This window comes from Leiobunum rupestre, chromosome 7 (assembly GCF_980474605.1).
Source record: "Leiobunum rupestre chromosome 7, qqLeiRupe1.1.hap1, whole genome shotgun sequence".
In the NCBI taxonomy this organism is placed as follows: domain Eukaryota; kingdom Metazoa; phylum Arthropoda; class Arachnida; order Opiliones; family Sclerosomatidae; genus Leiobunum; species Leiobunum rupestre.
Genome location: NC_143390.1, coordinates 24,217,938 through 24,237,756, shown reverse-complemented (window position 1 = coordinate 24,237,756; position 19,819 = coordinate 24,217,938). Strand labels below are relative to the sequence as shown.

Genomic DNA, 19,819 nt, shown 5'->3' with positions numbered 1-19,819 from the left:
TTACCGATGTCTCTGGATCGCAACAACTATGCAGAGCTCTAATCGATGGAGGGTCTCAAGCCAGTTTCGTTTCTAGCTCTTGTGTAGAGCGTCTTGGATTAAAGCGAAAGCATGCTCGAGTCTCAGTCAGTGGTCTAGCGGGGTGCAGCGCCGGTACGACGACAGGTGTCGTTTGTCTTCATATCGCTTCGCATTTTGGAGAATTTACGCTCGGCATTCATTCTACAAAGACTAACGAAAATGTTACCGTCTCAACCCATCGAAACTGGTAATTGGAATTACCTCAAGACACTTATCATTGCAGATCGGATGTTTCATCAATCTAGCGAAATGGATATTATATTGGGCGCTGACGTTATAAACGATCTACTTACAGATGGTTTAATTAAAGACCCGGAGGGTGCACCGCTGTGCCAAAACTCAAAGCTTGGCTGGCTGCTATCAGGAAGAATACATTCATCATCAAATGCTGGTCCCTATTTTGAAATCAACAGCAATCATGGCTTCGTTGAACTTGACGACACGCTAAAACGTTTTTGGGAGTTGGAAACCATAACAGAAGTGAGTCGATTCACGGAGGATGAAAAAGAGGCCGATCAAAATTTCGCCGATACGCATTTTCGAGAAGCAACGAGAAGGTACGTTGTTCAACTACCCTTCACGAAGAACGCTACGAATCTCGGCAATACTGTAATGCGAAATATCAAATTAATAAGAAATATACCATCCCCTTTCCCCCAAAATAATTGCTGGTCGAATATTTTGGTGATTGGGTGATTCGGTTGTTGGTGTTTTACCCCAGGTAAGGGAAGGGCCCGTCCTTTTACCGGGAGATCTTTGTTTTTGTGGGATAGCGAGGAGATCACAGCGCCCCTTTGACCCCTTATTGATATGCCGACGTGTCTAAGACCAGTTGTTTGATAGTCATTTATATTTCTTATACATTATATATATTATAAATTATTTATTGTGTTAAAATATGCTTACATGTATTATACATATTTTTACGTTTATATTTATTCTCAAAATTGAAGAGTTGGAAAATAATACGCGAGATAAATAACGCGAGTTTTTTTAATAACGCGCGCTCGGACGCGAGCTAAAAAAAGAAATAGTAACGGTTCGGATTTTGATTTGAAAAGGACTCCATTTTATGATCGGAGCAAAATAATTGATATTTCAACTAATTTTGGACGTTAAAGTCGTGTTTTGTTTAACCTTCGAGCTGTAAACGTGTTGACTTGAAGATAAGGACAGGAACAATCTATATTGGCCAATTCGTTATGCCCAACCATCCAGCGGCTACATTCAACATACTGTACGAGATACCATCGCCACCAACATAAATTCTGTGTTCCGCTGTTCCGAAACGTCAACAACGTCGCTCAGATTCTTCCACGACTCCAACCGGACTCTGCCACTTCGATAACGTTTCCGCAGTTCAACTGAACATTTCGGGATGAACTTTGTTAAGTAATGGTTGCAACCTAGATTTTACATTTCGTTAATGCCGCGAGCACTGGCCAGTTGCTTAGTTTGATAATATTTCATTTAGTTTAATTAGTGTTTAGGTAGTTTTAAGTTAGCTTAAATGTTTGGTTAGGATATTGAGTTTAAATTAAATCAATTAGTGTTTGGCAATCTAACAACTGGCTTGATACGTTAAATAACAAATTTCTCCTAGACACCAATTTAATACTGAGGACCCTCGCTAACCCCACCATATCACGTTACGCGAGTAGTCCCGGGCGTATTCAGTCATTATTATTAATTGTAGACGGGTACCTTAGGGGTTCGCTTAAGTCGATTGTCCCTAGGTTGAGATCTCCAACATTCGACACCCGCGCTACAATTTGGGGGCCCAGCCGGGATCTTTTATGTTTAATGGAAGAGTAATTTGGTTTCCTCTTATAATTTGGTAGTCAATTGTTAGTTGGTAGCTTTTATCAAAATCTATCATTTCTCTCTGGTTGACAACGCAATGATATTTGTTGCTATTCCCTATACGTAATAGGTGTGTGTGTGTGGTTTTTTTTTATTATTTTAAATTCGTCGGCAATTCCAGAAAGTTAGCTAGATTTGATTTAGAGTCCCTAACCAATTATCTGCATTTCCATATTTTATTGGTAAGATTTATATAGCTTTATGAGTGGTGATTACAGTCCCACTTACCTTGAATATTGCAAACGACAAAGAGAAGCTCGTTACCAAAAGCGAAGCGCAAATAGAGACGCGTCGAATACTCCCGTATCCGCGAACCCCGCTAGCTTAATACCTTGTACGATGAATACAAGTAGTGGTTCCGCCAATCAGGTCATCGCACCTATCCCAACGCTATCTCCAGCCGCAAGTAATGTTGCTACCTCGGGCATTGGTTATACCAACCCCCTGTCTCCGAGTAATGCTAGTGGTAGTGGAGTTAACGTCCCACCGGACGTATTGAACAATATTTTAGCGCAATTGCAAGCTTTAGCGACACAGCAGCAGCAGCTTCAAAACGCATTAACCCAACTCCAAAATGCAAGGCTGCCCTTAGCGCCTCCAGCGTCTTCTGCACCTGCCATGGGAATTATTACTTTACCGGCAACAATGCCTACTGTAACTTCGGCGCAACTGGCACTTTCTTCGGTTAGTAATCTAACTTTGCCCTTGGCATCGACAAGTGCATTTCAATCTCCCACGAACCAAAGTCCGTCACCATTGGCATCAACGGTTGTAAATCAGAGTCAAGCAATTCCACCGGTTGGTGTGAATCAAATTGTCCCATCCTTGGCTAATCTCAGCCTCAGTATGCCTAGCTCTTTATCGTCACAATTGGTAACAACTAATTCAGAGAACCCGATGGTAACCTCCTCAGTGCAACACTCTGCTTTTAATGTTCAAGGTCAAATGCCAGCCGCGCCAATGAGTCTGGCGCCATTTATTTTCTCAAACCCATTTAAAACTCCTACCTATTCCGGTAAACCTACGGACACAGGTCCGAAAGATTTTCTCAGACGCGCCAAACAAATGCGTATAACTAGCCGCTTAAGTGAGGACGATTTCCTGGAACAATGCATTCCGGCTATGTTAGATGGGGCCGCGCTCGACTGGTTTTGTGATAACCAGCCTTTTAGTTCGTGGAATGATTTTGAATCGGGTTTGCGCGCGCAATTTGAGCGTACAGCGCACGACGATCACGTAAAGGATAAAATTTTCGATCGCTTCCAGTACGCTCAGGAAACGGTTTACGAATACACTGAACAAATGCAAAAACTTTTTAGTCAGTTGAATATTTCCTTGTCCGAACGTGAAAAGATTAGATATGTAGAAAGAAACATGAGAGATGATATTAGAATTCATTTAATAAACCCGCGAGGATACGATACATTACGTGAACTTATTGATAGTGCTACCCAGGTGGAAAGAATTGAGAAAAAGCATGGACGCCGTAAGGGTGAAAATAGTTTTCAGGCTGAATCTGGCTCCTCGAGAAACCATGATTTATCAAGCAACAACACCTCTTGGGGTAATAGTAACGCTAATGGTTTTCGCAACCAGAACTCTCGCCGTAATAATCGGGGTAATCACAGTTTTAATCACACTAACCAAACTGAGCACCAAAACCATAATCAAAGCGCTCATAATAATACTCACTCGCGTGGTTATAGCGGGCAACAACCTAGCAACCTTGGTAGTCAGGCTCCAAACACTCAATCCATTAATGGTAGACCAGGACCATATTTCAACCCGAACTTGACTTGTTACGGATGTCAAGAAGTCGGCCACGCTAGAAATCGTTGTCCTAACCTTAGGAACCCTCCGAATCCGGTTCAGAGAAACGGCCTCTGCCGCATTGACAGGCAGCAGGCCGCCATCTCAACAATAAACACAACCCAATTAGCTAGCGCGGCAGTTTCTCCACCAGGGTACCCAGATATTTTTAATATGGGCCAAGATTTATTAGACATTTATTTGGAAACTGTTCCGTGCGTAGCCCTCATTGACCCTGGTTCAACACATACGATAATTCATAGTAGTCTCAAACCCTTATTAGAAAATTTAGGTTGTCAAACTTCTCAATCTGTTTTAGGCCTTCGTCAACCCGATGGAACCCTTTTACCCACTGATGGGGCAGTAACCGTCAATTTTGGTTTGCCTAGAAAGCTGGTAAAATTTGAGGCAGTCTACTGCCCAAATATTCCCTACACTTGTATTTTAGGGAAAGATATTTTAAGGCATACCGGCATGGTCGTAGACCACGAGTTGAGTAGTTTTTATTGGAAAGATCAGAGTAATCATTTATTGAAATTTAAGGGTGGAATTAACTGTAGTGACTCCTTTAGGTCAGGTAGTTGTTTTCACTTAAGCGTTCAGCAGTTAGTTGATGATAAACCACCATCTATATGTATTTATCCCAAGGAAAATTTTAGTAACAATTCAATTTTCAACTTAGCAGTTACCGAAGGTTTAATCGATGAAGACGAACTTTTTAAAGCGTTAGAAGCCGCCCCGGTCAATCTAGAACAACGAGAAATATTAGAATCCCTAGTTAACAGATTTAAACCTATATTTTCTACAGTACCCGGACGCACTGATCGCGTTCAACATTATATTGATTTGACAAATGATAGGCCAATTTCGACCGCCCCGTATAGGTTCTCTCCCGCAAAGCGTGCCGAAATTGATAGAATCATCGACGAGATGATTACTCTCGACATCATTGAGCCCTCTTCTGGTCCTTGGGCCAGTCCCACTTTGTTGGTGGGTAAGAAAGATGGAACCCAGCGACTCTGTATAGATTACAGAAAAATTAACTTAATTACAAGACGCGACGTCTATCCGTTACCACGGATAGACGATATTCTCGATTCGCTACACAAACCCAACTTTGTTACGACCCTTGACATGCGTAGTGGTTACTGGCAAATGCCAATTTTTGAGGGTCATAGGGACATAGCTAGTTTTGTAACCCATAGAGGATTGTTTCGGCCTAAAGTACTCATGTTCGGCCTTTGTAACGCACCCGCTTCCTTCCAACGCCTAGTAAATTCGTTATTTTTGGATATGTCGGGACGTGGCGTATGCGCGTACCTTGACGATATTATTGTAGCATCTGCGAACTTTGAAACACACATTAAAACATTGGAAGAGGTGTTTAACCGGTTGTCAAAGGCGGGCCTAACTATTAAAGCTTCAAAGACGCAATTCTGCCAAAAAGAATGCGCTATTTTAGGACATATAGTGAACAACTCCGGAATAATGGTCGACCCAGCAAAGACTGAAACGATGCGAAATTTTCCAACTCCGAAAAATGTTAAACAGCTTCGGCGTTTCTTAGGAATGGCATCCTACTACCGACGTTTTGTTAAGGATTTTGCCAAAATTGCTAGCCCTCTGAACGCGCTGTTGCATAATGACACTCCTTGGAAATGGTCTGCTCAGCGAGAAAGCGCTTTTAACGTTTTGAAAGAGCGCTTGTCCTCAGCCCCGGTTCGTTGCACCCCTGATTATAATCACCCATTTAAAATTTTTACCGATGCCTCACTGACAGGCCTCGGAGGCGTCTTGGCTCAGCACATTGATGGTCAGCGCCGCGTTATTCAGTTCGCGAGTAGGTCACTAAGCGTCACTGAGCAAAAATATTCTACGACGGAGCGTGAGTGTCTCGGAGTTGTTTGGGCCATAGAGAAATTCCGCCCGTACGTCGAAGGCACTCACTTCGAAGTCTACACCGATCACTCGGCACTAAAATGGTTACATCGTGCTCCTGACCCAACAGGCAAATTCGCTCGTTGGAACGCTAGGTTGCAGGCTTTTGACTTCACGATCCACCATGTTCCAGGCAAAGATAACGTGGTAGCCGATGCGTTATCGCGGATCCCCGAAGGAGAAGTAAATGCCATCGTCGGTGTACCGAACTCTACCCCTATAGTTCGGTTCGACAATACAGAATTAATCACCGCGCAGCGAGCTGATGAAAAATTAGGAGCATTAATAAGATATATGGAGGATAATGAAATCCCAGCTAACGGTTCAATCAGAAATTGGGTTGAAAAAGTTGCGCCCCGTTGCGATATCCGCGATAGAATTTTATACCAAGACATCAGTAAAGCCAACCCAGTCGAATGGGAAACATTTCGAGTTTTAGTACCTACATCCCTACGCGCTAGGATTTTGCATCTTAGCCACGATATCCCATCCGCGGGACATTTCGGCGTCAAAAAAACATTAAAACGCATCCAAAGTCAGTATAGTTGGGATGGTATGACTCTGGATGTTCTCAAGTACTGTCGTTCGTGCGATGTTTGTCAAACGCATAAGGTTTCTCATCAGGCGCCCCCGGGTCTAATGAAACCCAGCGCTATTCCCCAGCCATGGGAAGTAATTTCTATGGACCTTAAAGGTCCTTACCCGCGTTCCAACCGTGGCTTTCGTGACTGGAACTCTCTCCCGGACTTCCTAAAGTCCATTCCCAACCCCAAACAGTTCCGCAAGGAGCTAACTGAGTTCCTAGAACTTCATATTTAACTCGTTTACATGTAATAATGTAATATAACTCCTTTATTTTGTTTTATTTCCCTTGTATCTCCCTCACATTGTACTGTTTTCCTGTACATACAAACTGTATATATTTTTTCTATGTATATGTATAATTTGTATTGTCCACTGTCTTAACGTGATGGGTCTTAGACCTCTTGTTGAGCAATAAAAGAACTAAAGAACTAAAGAACTATATATTAGTCATAACGGACTACCTAACCAAGTGGATAGAAGTCTTCCCTCTGCGTAATGCGAGTAGCCCCGGGATCGTTCGACATTTAGTCGACGATGTATTTTCTCGGTTTGGACTTCCCGCAGTCGTTGTCTCGGATAATGGAAGTTCCTTCGCGTCTAAGTTAATGGCAGCTGTTTTCAAAAAGCTCCATGTTAAACAGCGGTTTACTTCATTTTATACACCCCAATCGAACCTCACCGAAAGGTTCAACGCGACTATAGGTATAAAAATTTCGGCCTATGTGACAAACAATCATAAAGAGTGGGATAGCGGATTACAGCAATACGCTATGGCTATGCGAACCGCCCCCTCTGAAACCACCGGATACACTCCGGCCGCTTTGATGTTCGGTCGTGAGCTCCGAACTGCACTCAGTATACAAAGCGAACACGATCCCGACCACTTTTTGAGCGCAGACGTAGAAAAAGTTCATTCTCTTAGGGTTGTTAAAGATGTAGCCAAAGCACTAGAAAACGCCCGTAAAAATATTGAGAAAGCGCAAGCTACTCAGAAGGCTTCTTACGATAAGCGTCATCGGGATGTCGAATTAAACGTTCGTGATTTAGTATTAAAAAAAACGCATTTTCAATCGAGCAACGCGGATAATTATGCCGTGAAACTTGCGCCGAAATTTGATGGACCGTACAGGGTGGCCGCGAAGTTGTCCAAATGGACATATAGGTTAGCGGACGGTAAGGGAAAACTTTTGAAAGGGACCCATAATATCCGCCAGTTAAAACCATATGCACAGCGAACGGATTGTATTTTAAGGGATTCAGATATAGATGGAAATGTCGATGCCCCTGTAGTTACTAGCTCCCCGGCAAGTTATGGTGTTCACAACCTTCGTCAACGAGACCCACAAACTGGAAGAGTCCGACGATAGTGTGCCTGGTATTTTTTTTTTGGTTTGTTGTAGTTTCTAAAGGCCTGTTAAAATGGTGCACCAGAAGATTTGTAGTTATTTCATTTGAGCTCATATTTTTTTTTTAACTTTATTTTTTTTTGTTTATCTATCACTGTTAAAAAAGTGGTCTCACGGGGACGTTCGACTTAAGTAGGGGGGGAATTGTAATGCGAAATATCAAATTAATAAGAAATATACCATCCCCTTTCCCCCAAAATAATTGCTGGTCGAATATTTTGGTGATTGGGTGATTCGGTTGTTGGTGTTTTACCCCAGGTAAGGGAAGGGCCCGTCCTTTTACCGGGAGATCTTTGTTTTTGTGGGATAGCGAGGAGATCACAGCGCCCCTTTGACCCCTTATTGATATGCCGACGTGTCTAAGACCAGTTGTTTAATAGTCATTTATATTTCTTATACATTATATATATTATAAATTATTTATTGTGTTAAAATATGCTTACATGTATTATACATATTTTTACGTTTATATTTATTCTCAAAATTGAAGAGTTGGAAAATAATACGCGAGATAAATAACGCGAGTTTTTTTAATAACGCGCGCTCGGACGCGAGCTAAAAAAAGAAATAGTAACGGTTCGGATTTTGATTTGAAAAGGACTCCATTTTATGATCGGAGCAAAATAATTGATATTTCAACTAATTTTGGACGTTAAAGTCGTGTTTTGTTTAACCTTCGAGCTGTAAACGTGTTGACTTGAAGATAAGGACAGGAACAATCTATATTGGCCAATTCGTTATGCCCAACCATCCAGCGGCTACATTCAACATACTGTACGAGATACCATCGCCACCAACATAAATTCTGTGTTCCGCTGTTCCGAAACGTCAACAACGTCGCTCAGATTCTTCCACGACTCCAACCGGACTCTGCCACTTCGATAACGTTTCCGCAGTTCAACTGAACATTTCGGGATGAACTTTGTTAAGTAATGGTTGCAACCTAGATTTTACATTTCGTTAATGCCGCGAGCACTGGCCAGTTGCTTAGTTTGATAATATTTCATTTAGTTTAATTAGTGTTTAGGTAGTTTTAAGTTAGCTTAAATGTTTGGTTAGGATATTGAGTTTAAATTAAATCAATTAGTGTTTGGCAATCTAACAACTGGCTTGATACGTTAAATAACAAATTTCTCCTAGACACCAATTTAATACTGAGGACCCTCGCTAACCCCACCATATCACGTTACGCGAGTAGTCCCGGGCGTATTCAGTCATTATTATTAATTGTAGACGGGTACCTTAGGGATTCGCTTAAGTCGATTGTCCCTAGGTTGAGATCTCCAACATTCGACACCCGCGCTACAATACCAAGAAGGTAGTGACTCAAGGCTACTTCAAATCGAACGAAAACTAGAAGCTCGTCCTACCTTGAAGCAACGATACCAAAACTTCATGAAAGAGTACCTTGAAATGGGTCAGATGGAGGAAGTCGTCGTCGCGCAAATACAGAAGAACGAAAATCAATGCTGCTACTTACCACATCATGGAGTCGAAAAAGAGTCCAGTTCAACGACGAAGTTAAGAGTCGTCTTCGATGGGTCCCTGGGGTCGTCTACTGGAGTCTCTCTCAATCAACAATTAATGGTAGGACCAACGATACAACGAGATCTCGTATCAATCCTTCTTCGGTTCCGGCTTCATCGCATTGGTTTCTCGGCCGACATCGCAAAAATGTATCGACAGATTGAAGTGAATCCCGCCTACCATAGTTACCAACGAATACTATATGGCGAGAAGACATCAATCAACCTATCAAAGAATATCATTTGACAACCGTAACCTATGGGACAGCCTCGGCTCCATATCTTGCGACCAAGGTACTCCAACAGCTCAGTTTGGACGAAGGTGACAGATTCACGCAGGCGGCTACGGTCCTAAAAGAAGATTTTTATATGGACGACTGCATGTCTGGAGCCGCGAATGAACAGTCGGCGCTCAAAATTCAAAGACAACTTATCCAGCTTTTGGAGGCTGGTGGATTTCAGCTTCGGTAATGGTCATCGAATAGCAGTCTCATATTATCAGCAGTCCCCCCGGAGGCTAGAGAGTGTAAGCTGCCCCTGGAGATTACGAACGAAGATGTGGTCAAGGTACTTGGACTGTGGTGGAATCCTGCGACTGACGAATTTCGTTTCTCAGTTTCATTATCTCCTGGGTCCAACGGCATCACGAAAAGAGGGCTACTGGCAGACGTTGCACGTGTTTTCGATCCTCTGGGATGGCTGGCGCCAACGATAATCACTGCCAAGATCATGTTTCAGCAGCTTTGGCTAAGAAAATTGGCCTGGGACGAACCATTACCACGGGATATCGAGCGAGTATGGACTAATTACCGAGCTAAACTACCCGAACTTCAAGAAATCAAAATAAATCGATGGGTCGGGTTTCAACATGGAGAAAGCTATCAGTTACATATATTCTGTGACGCCTCACAAACAGCCTACGCAGCAGCCGCTTACCTTCGAGTCACGGTCGGCGATCGCACCAACGTTCATCTTCTATTGGCCAAGACGAAAGTAGCACCGATCAAGCAAATCTCTCTTCCCAGACTTGAACTCTGCAGCGCCTACCTATTAACAGAATTGTTTGTATAAATCAAGGAAGCCTTACCACTTGAGAACATTCCTACATTTGCTTGGTCTGACTCCACCATTACCTTGAGTTGTCTATCTGCTCTGTCGTCGCGATGAACGACATTCGTTGCCAATCGGGTTGCTAAAATCCTAGAAGAATTAACAGCAAGACATTGGCGCCATGTTAGTACAATGGACAATCCAGCTGACTGTGCAACAAGAGGGATTTCAGCGAAATAACTAGCCAGTCATCCTCTTTGGTGGTGTGGCCCACAATGGCTGAAGGAAGATGAAACTCAATTACCAAGAAGTACAATCAAAGATACATCGGTAGAAGAGAAATCAATTCGCACATATCACGTTCATCACGATGAACAGTTCGAGTTATTATCACGTTTCTCATCGCTAACTAAGTTGAAGAGAATCACGGCACTTTGCGTTCGCTTTTATGAAAAGTACAGAAACCAGAGAAAAAGTACTCAAGACTCGCACCTTCCAAAGACCGGGCGTTTCACGAGCAAGGAACTGATAGACGCATTTACCAGATTGATCCGCTCCGCACAGTCAACTTCATTCGCCCACGAATTGGAGGACTTGGGTGAAAAAAAAAGATATATCAACTAAATCTCGTCTTCGCCTATTGTACCCGTTTCTATTCTCTAACGGACTGATAAGAGTTGGAGGACGAATCAGGCATGCTAATGTACCTTACGACCAAAAACATCCCATCGTTTTATCAAGCGACAGTACTCTCGCCAAGCTAGTGGTACAACACGCTCACGAAGAAAACTTACATGCTGGAGCTCTCCTTCTAGCCACGACAGTTCAACAGGACTTTTGGATATTGGGGCTCCGTAACCTGACTCGTCAGATCGTCCATAAATGCGTCACTTGCTACCGTGAGAGAGCAAAAGCGATCCCGCAGCTGATGGGCGATTTGCCGTCGTTCCGTCTGAAACCAGCTCGCCCATTCCTAAAAAGCGGAATTGACTACGCTGGTCCGCTTTCAGTCAAGGTATCCAGACTACGAGGGCGACAACGAATTATGAAAGGCTACATCGCGGTATTCGTCTTGAATTGGTCAGTGGCCTTACTTCACAAGCATTCATCGCTGCGTTCAGACGATTCACTGCTCGCAGAGGCCGTTGCGCAGAGTTGTATTCAGACTGTGGCACCAATTTTGTCGGAGCAGACAAAGAGCTCCAGAAACTATTACAACAATCCTGTTCACCGAAGCAATCGGACGAGGTTAATCAGTTCCTAGCCAACAGCGGTACGGCGTGGCATTTCAATCCGCTTGGAGCCCCTCACTTCGGCGGGCTCTGGAAGGCTGCCGTTAAGTCCACAAAAAGCCATCTTCGCCGTGTCACAGCTAATGCACTACTGACCTTTGAAGAGTTCACCACGCGCCTGTTTGAACTCCCGCCCTATCTGCGCTCTATCAGGAAGTCCAGACGATCTTGAAGTTCTCACGCCGGGACACTTTTTGATCGGAGAGTCGCTCACCGCCGTTCCGGAACCAGACATCTCTACGATTGATCCCAATCACTTATCACATTGGCAGCGTTTGCAACAACTTACACAACATTTCTGGAAGCGTTGGTCCCAGGAGTATTTATCCAGACTTCAGCAACGTCCCAAATGGGCCACGATGCAATCCGGTCTGAAGATCAATGATACAGTACTAATCTAGTAATATTCGTTAATTGTATATAATTTGTAAATATTATTTTAATGCCTTCATTAATAAATTACTAGTTCGTTATTTATAACGTCGTTCAGTTTGTTCATTTCTAAACACTCAAGCAGCTATGCCCTGCGTGCACTTTGTAAACTTCAACAGGTTATGGGCCCAGCACGCTCCCACTGCGCAAGGCTGCTGAGAAGCCAATGAACAGCTGAGTCCTGGTTCCAGTATTCTAGTTCCTGTTATTCTCAACAACCTGATCCTGACCCACTGTATCCTGAAGAATGGATGGTCCCGAGAATTGGCGGAGCTGGATGAGGCAGATCAACGATGTCCTGATCATTCGGGACATTCATGAGATTATCACGGGAGACTGGACAGAACCGATGAGAACCACGACGTCAGAAGCGACATTTCCGGGTGCTTACAAGAAGTATCAAGTAGCGTTCAGTAGCGGCCGCACCATCATTTGGTCAGTGTTGTCCCGCAAAGTCCAGAACATGATTGCCGATTGCGAGACGCCCAAAGAGATGTGGGGTTAAGCTCCTCGAGATTTTCGAACAGAAGTCGTCAAATCGGTTGCGAAAGCTCCTTGCACAGTTAATGCGAGCTACAAAATCGCCAGATGTCGACACGGCAACCCATCTCGCCCAATTACGTTCCATATGGGCTGACGTATTGACTACCGCTAAAAGAGAAAAAGATATATCTTTTGATGACTGCATCCTGGTTGTTTGCATCTTCGAATCCTTGCCGAATGATGAATATCGAGAATTCAGTATCCCCAAGAAAAGCAAACTGTCGATAAACTGCAATGACTACTGATCGGCCGTGCGACCCGAGACGGAGATGCTTTCACGGAATCAACCGGGCTGGTAGCTAGGCGAGAAGGCAACAGTAGCACTTAATCCTCGTCAAGGCAGAGTTCCCGAAAGCAACACCCTAGGTGTTCCTACTGCAAACGATATCGGCATCTGACCCAAGACTGCAGAAACGCTAAAAGAACGTCTAGAACCAAAGGCACCGACGATGAAATCCCGACAGATCTCCTCGCTGCGAACGGCTTCGTGGCTGGTTCATCGGCAAAGAGGCTCTGGTTTTTTGACTCCGGCGCAACTCAGCACGTGACGAACGACGCTCGAATTTCACCACTTTTCGCACTTTCGACAGTCCGGCCATGTTACAAGTCGGAAATAAAGCTCGGATGACTGCAGGTGGGGAAGGGGACATTAAAGTCCGCGTCAAAATCGGCAAGGCAGTTGAACACATAGTCATCCACAATGTCTGGTACATCAGAGACTTCGCCTGCAATGTTCTCTCCCTCAGGAGCGCCATGAAGCGAAACCCAAAGTTGGAGTTTCAAGCTACGGCAACAGCCTGCGGACTGTACGAGAAGTATAACGGCAAGCGTCGACTACGTCTTCCAGGAAAAGTCGAGTCTCTATACCGTGTGGATATGCAGGTGGTCCAGCCTTCAAACCCTGTCCATCTTGCTGCCGTTTCAAAGAACAAGCGAGACAAAGTTCTTCGATCCCGAGATGTAAACTCCGATCCCGAGCGATGTTCCTTTGAAACTCCTATCCCTGCTCATGATGATGTCACCAGACAGGGCGAGCAGATGTCAGAGTCCAGCAGCCGAGATGAGATAGTTAGATCCGATGAGGTATCCCGAGACGAGCCATCCTGAGCTACAGGTCCTGTCCTTCGAGATCGATCGACACTAACGTCAAGGAAAAACACTTGCTGCACATGCACTCCAGTCGACAAGGTCTTCCTTATCTGCGATGTACTTCCGAAGACGGCAGAACAGACACGCTCTAGTCACTTACCTCACGAGAAGAAAGGTCATTGGGAACCGTTGAAGCTTCAACGAAGATGACCCGATACTACATCATCACTCCAGCGATATCTTCATTGAGGGCGAGTGTTGAAAAAAAAGAGCAATGAAGATATTTTTTATCAACGAAATCTTATCTTTCCGTTATCTCCTTTAGAGATAAGATTTCGACCGTATATAAAACCGCCTATCATTTAGCTTCTGCAGTTCTTGCAGTAATGTCGCTACAGTACTAATCTAGTAATATTCGTTAATTGTATATAATTTGTAAATATTATTTTAATGCCTTCATTAATAAATTACTAGTTCGTTATTTATAACGTCGTTCAGTTTGTTCATTTCTAAACCCTCAAGCAGCTATGCCCTGCGTGCACGTTGTAAACTTAAACAAAAACTATCTTTTACTTTTGCTTTTAACGACAGTTTTTTTGTGTTTGATAAATGCGTTGTTTTTAGTAGCGTACATATAAACTGTAAATATTATATGAATTTTTAGTATTCTTGTCAAACATCATTCAATAAACTATATTTTAATTTATCTGCGATCCTTTCATTAGCGGTCCTTTAGTCGAACTAGTATCATTCCCTTTTTTGTTTCAAGTAACATTCATTTGATAATGTCCAAAAAAAACGTATAGTTATGGAAGTGGGGATTAATAGACGAAACTATAAAGTCCAGGGGGGCTGAAAAGATGGTAGTCACGTGATTTTGCGGAGAACTGCAGCGCCATCTATCTTAAGAAATACGAACTATTATTCATTTTATTTTGCTAATAATAGTTTAAATTTGGATCGATTCATCTAAATTATATAATTATTATTATTATTTAAATTATTTTGTAATAGAAGGGTGTAAGTTAATTAGCTGTCTGCAGTATCTGGAAGGAATAATTTTTTTTATTTACCATCGCACGGCCAACTATGAACACGAGTTACCGAATTGAGGTTGGCTGTGATATGGTAGTCACGTGATTTTGTATTCCCATTTTAACAAGTTGGTTATGACCAAATTTACTTTATAGTTTCGCCTATTGTTGGCTCTTCTCCATGAATCTTTTGCACGTTTCCATGCACCCAGCATGCTTTTAACTGGGTTCATATCCTTATCACTGGTATTACCCGTGAAACCTAGAAGACTGTCGAGGTGCTGTGCCCTCCACTCAGAGAGAGTCGGCTCAAGTTGCAACGCAGGGCATCCCAATAGTACGTGTTGTAAGTCCTCACGCTTGCCAGTCAGTAATGATCACGAGCGTGCATCAAACAGCAGTCCGCTATACCAAGACCCATCGTAAAACGATTCAGGCATCGGTTTACTCTTTGCTTTGTATAGACTGTTGTAAGCTATGTTTCTGAGATACTTCAGTTAACCATCTATTTTCCGCAGCCCACTGTTGCAATGTTTGGGAGATTCCTCTGTTAGTCCCAATGCCATAGATTCTGTCTAGTTGTTCCACCCTTTTGTTGAACTTCGTCTTTATGCTCGCTTGACGTATTGCTCTAAAAACAATGCCAGGGTACATAGTCTTCGGCATCAGTTGAAGCCGCCCTAAGTATTTCAGTTTGCTCGTCGCTTCCCGTTCTTGCATTGAGCTCCAACCCAGTTCTCCCTTAATGGCGGCATTATCCGCACAGGGACCTGCAGCTAAGGCACTTCTACCCGTTTTGCACTGTGCATATTCCAAGGCCGTGACGGTCGGGCCTGTCATGGCTAGTACCTCGTTGGCATAGGTCACGGCCGGGACAGCAACCGATTTCCAAAGAGTGCGACTCACAGAGTACTTGTTATACGAGTTGTTGGCCAAGTTTTTCACCACCCATCTGAGCCTTGTAGCTTTTAGTACTAGTTGTCGTTCATATTCGTATAGATAGTTTTCATTTTCGGAGGAGAAGGTGACTCCCAGGTAGGTGTATTCTGTTGCGATATCCATCTGCTGGTCGTGCAGGGTAAAATTGTCTCCGTCATTATCACCCCCTAAGATCAACACTTTAGACTTCGCGCTACCAAAGCGTAGAACCCTGTTCTCAGCAAACGTGGAACATACGTTCAAAGGGGTCTGAAGCTCAGGCGCAGAGTTGGATATCAGCAAAACATCGTCCGCAAAAAAGAGGCATGGAATCCGTCTGCTAGACCCGGCATCCACAAAACCCCCCAGGCCTAAGCTTTCCAATTGATCTGCCAGAGTGTTAATGTAGATTGAGAAGAGTACTGGGGAGAGTGGGCATCCTTGGCGGAGACCAATAGTGGCCTGCATGGGGGGTGTTGTAACCCCCTGGGCACTGTAAATACTGGTGGCGTCACTGTACATGCACTCTAGATTCCGAATTGTTAGTTGGTTAAGGCCCAGGTTTTTCAGGGTTGTCCGTAACTGGGGGAGACGGACGCTATCGTAAGCCTTCTTAGGTCGAGAAATCCACAAAAGAGAGGGCGGCTTCTTAGTTTGTAAAGTTCAATTAGCTGGGTTAACACCATTGAGTTGGGAATAACTAAATCTGGCTGGCGCGGGACCAATTTCGTTCAATAAAGGAGACTTTATCAACTTTGTCATTCTACCGTGGCGGCATCTGTCTCTAGTGGTGGAAACTATATTGCATTTGAATTTTTTCGCGAATCTAATGCGAAATTGAAATGTATGATTACTCGTAACACACAAACCTTTGAAGTTGTTTGAAAATAATTTTATTCTGTCAACACGATCCTTTTTAACTCAAGTTACGGTGAGTTAGCTAATAATTATTTATTTTTAGCCATATAACTTTACAAAATATAGATGGCGCTACCACCTAATTAAAAAGATGAATTTCGTACAGTCTTATCAGAACAGGTCCCGCGCAGAGGTGGGCAAAAGATGTGAGTGTTCATAAATAAATAATATCGGCTCGCTTAAAGATTACGATAAAAAATCTTATCCTTATCACGTTTACTCAAAACGTAAGCAAACAAAAATATATTTTACTAAGCTTGCTAACAGCGAAAACTACAATACCCCTAAAAGTTCGCGTGAACATGAGTAGCCGATTTTTAAGAGAGCGTTTTTTATGCTCTGGGGCGGTTCGCTCTCGTTACAAAGAGCATGTTCTCTCTAACCTCAGCTTCGCTTACGGCGCGATGAGCGAGCGGAGGGATTATTTTTTTACATTTAGCGCTTTCCGCACTGAGAGTGGTCTCTTCCGATCTATTCGACGTGGCGTTCATGAGCTACCTCTTTGGAACGGTGGGCGTTTTTCGCGAAAAGAGGGAAATGTTGTTATCTCGTATTGTTCTCAGAGCTCATAGAAATCTCATAGGTAACTAGAATGCTGCCGCCTACGGCCGAGCTTGACGCCAGTTCGCCTTGAACCTTCAGCCAATGAGAGGCCGTAGAGTGGTTCCGCCAAGGAGGATAATAATCCTCCTAGGATCCGCTACTATAGCGGGAGATAGGTGACGTCATTCTCTCTGGTGACATTAAATTCTTGGCAGAACCACTCTTTGAGCTCTGATTGGCTGAGATCTGGCTATCGTCTGCCACGGCGTTTGGCCCATTTGCCAGTTACACGGCAGCATTCTAGTTACCTATGAGATTTCTATGTCAGAGCTACGGCACATGTAGCTACGGATTAAAGATTGTGAGAGATCTCTAATAGCATTTTTTAACGGTTTCATATTGGCAGACCACAATTCATCTACTAACTACTGGTCAGCTCACTTCGGGAAACTTTAGTCGTAATACCATAAGTCTATAATATTGGTCCATAAATTTGTCACTTTGGGGAATATTTTACTAAGAGTTACTAACCGAGTGACGTCACCACAAGAAGAAAATCTTCCCCCATCGAGGCGCTGTCAAAGGCTACTCCTGGCGATAGTTCTGCCGTTCGGGTTTCGAGCTAAAACGTATAGGAAATAGTTACTTTTGAGGTGGTTTTATTTATAATTAATAGGAAGCTAGCTCGTTGTTGTGGCGTATTTTGGATGACATGGTACAGCTATGAACCACCAAGCGAATTTTAAAGAGGTAGTAGAAATGATTTACCTGAACAACCGTGCGCGAGATATACGGCCATGACCGACTACCATCTCGCGCACGGTCAACACCGTGGCTACAGTGAATCATTTCGACTGTTGTTTCAAAAGTAACTTTTGGTTTCATGATAGTATCATGTTATCTAAAATACACCACACTAACGAGCAAGTTTCCTATTTATTATAGAACACAACTTCAAAGTAACTATGCCCTGTAATTTTCTGCGTGAAACTCGAACAGCATAATTCTGATGGTACTTCTACCGTTGATGAAAGTCCAAGTACCATCGTCGACGTTCCAAGTACCATCATCGACGGTCCAAGTACCATCATCAACGGTTCAAGAACCATCATCGACGGTCCAAGTACCATCATCGATGGTCCAAGTACCATCATCGATGGTCCAAGTACCATCATCGACGGTTAAAGTACCATCATCGACGGTTCAAGTACCATCATCGACGGTGCGTCGGTGCAAGTACATCACCGACGGTGCAGGTACCATCACCGACGGTGTGAGTACCATCACCGACGGTGTGAGTACCATCATCGACAATTCACAATATTTAGGGCACAAAATGTCTTGCTACATCACTGACTGAAAACCTAGTATATTAGAAGCTTATAATAAGGCAGTTCCTTTTAGACTGTGATAAAGCACTCCGTAACTATTGCAAAAGCATAAATGTGTTGGATATAAAATTCAAAGGCTCATATGTTTAATTGCCTTGTGTTTTACGCTTTTTTAAACGCATATTTGGTCAACATTATGAAGACGTAAATTTGTCCGCCGAACCGGACGCCGATTTACGGGCTCTGAGAACAATAGGAGATAACAAAATTTTCCTCTGTTCTCGAAAAAACACTCGCCGTTTTAAAAAATGTAACTTGTGAACGCTACGTCAAAATGATTGGAATCGACCTTTCTCGGCGCCGAAAGCACTAAAAAAGAAAAAGAAACCTTTCGATCTCGATAAGGTCGCTCACCACGCCGTAAGCGAGTTTGAGAGAACAAAGCGTATCTTCGCTTAGAGAGAACCAGCCAGAGCGAGATACCTCTTGCTCTCATGGAACTCGCTCTGTTAGAGGTAGCTGGGGGCGACTCGGGTCTTCTGCGCGTTTGCTCTAAAATCAAGCAACTATTAACAACTTGAACACTCACACGTTCGAGAGTAATCACATCTTTTGCCCATCTCTGAGGGGCGATTCTGTAAGAAATCGAATGGGAATTCGATCTCGATACCCTATACCCTGTCGATCTCGACGTGGTATAGGTTATCGAGATCGAATTCCCATTCGATTTTTTACAGAATCGCCCCCCCCCCCCCCCCCCCCAGGTCCCGCGTAAACATGGCAACCGAAAAAGTAATTGAAATTCTAGCAGTATTATTCCCAATTCAATGGTTAACACAAAGATATTATCCGAAATCCGGCGTCCATGCCGAAAGCCGTATTGGGCTTCGTTAAAGGGGTGGAAAAATAAAGAAAATTGAGCATGCTTTTCATCCCCCCCCCCCAACCCCTCACTCAGCCTTGGCAGAGGCGGGCAGAGTCAACCGTAAATTTTGCACTTTACTAACTTTACACATATTTTGCCACCGAACTTTGGAGCCCCTTTAAGGAAACCATTGAGTTCCACGTACGTAGTAATTCTTTCTTTCCAGAGGATGGCGTATAGTTTTTACATAGCAGAAGTTACCGCAATAGGTCTGTACTTTGAAAGTTATAGATGGCGCCACACGTATAATGATAGAGTTGACGGCTGAGTGCAAGGTTCGTCGAGAAAAATACACCATTGGGCTGAGTGGGCCCAAGGTTACTAGAGATTTTTGCTCGAAATTTCGGAATTTGGTTGGCGAAACCACGACTCCCGAACGCACCTATGTCATTCTAGCGGTACTAGTCCCAATTCATAATGTTCCGGATTTACGTAATTATACTCTTCTTCACCATGGATATTAAGTGTTTTTTTTCACCTGTTCTGGGTTTTTTGAGCAGGTTAAAAAGTGTAGCCATATGACGTCATTTTACTTC

At 43.5% G+C, this 19,819-nt stretch overlaps 2 protein-coding genes across 2 annotated transcripts in view; both read left to right on the top strand.

The window, feature by feature from the left end:
• LOC149935261 (protein-lysine N-trimethyltransferase SMYD5-like) overlaps window positions 1–19,819 on the top strand; it is a 286,480-nt gene that overhangs the window by 70,931 nt on the left and 195,730 nt on the right. The window lies entirely within an intron of this gene.
• On the top strand, window positions 9,096–11,522 carry LOC149935269 (uncharacterized). Its single transcript, XM_090153563.1, has 4 exons — window positions 9,096–9,269; window positions 9,395–9,659; window positions 9,711–10,269; window positions 10,823–11,522. The coding sequence occupies exons 1-4, from the start codon at window positions 9,096–9,098 to the stop codon at window positions 11,520–11,522; spliced, it is 1,698 nt and encodes a 565-aa protein (XP_090009689.1).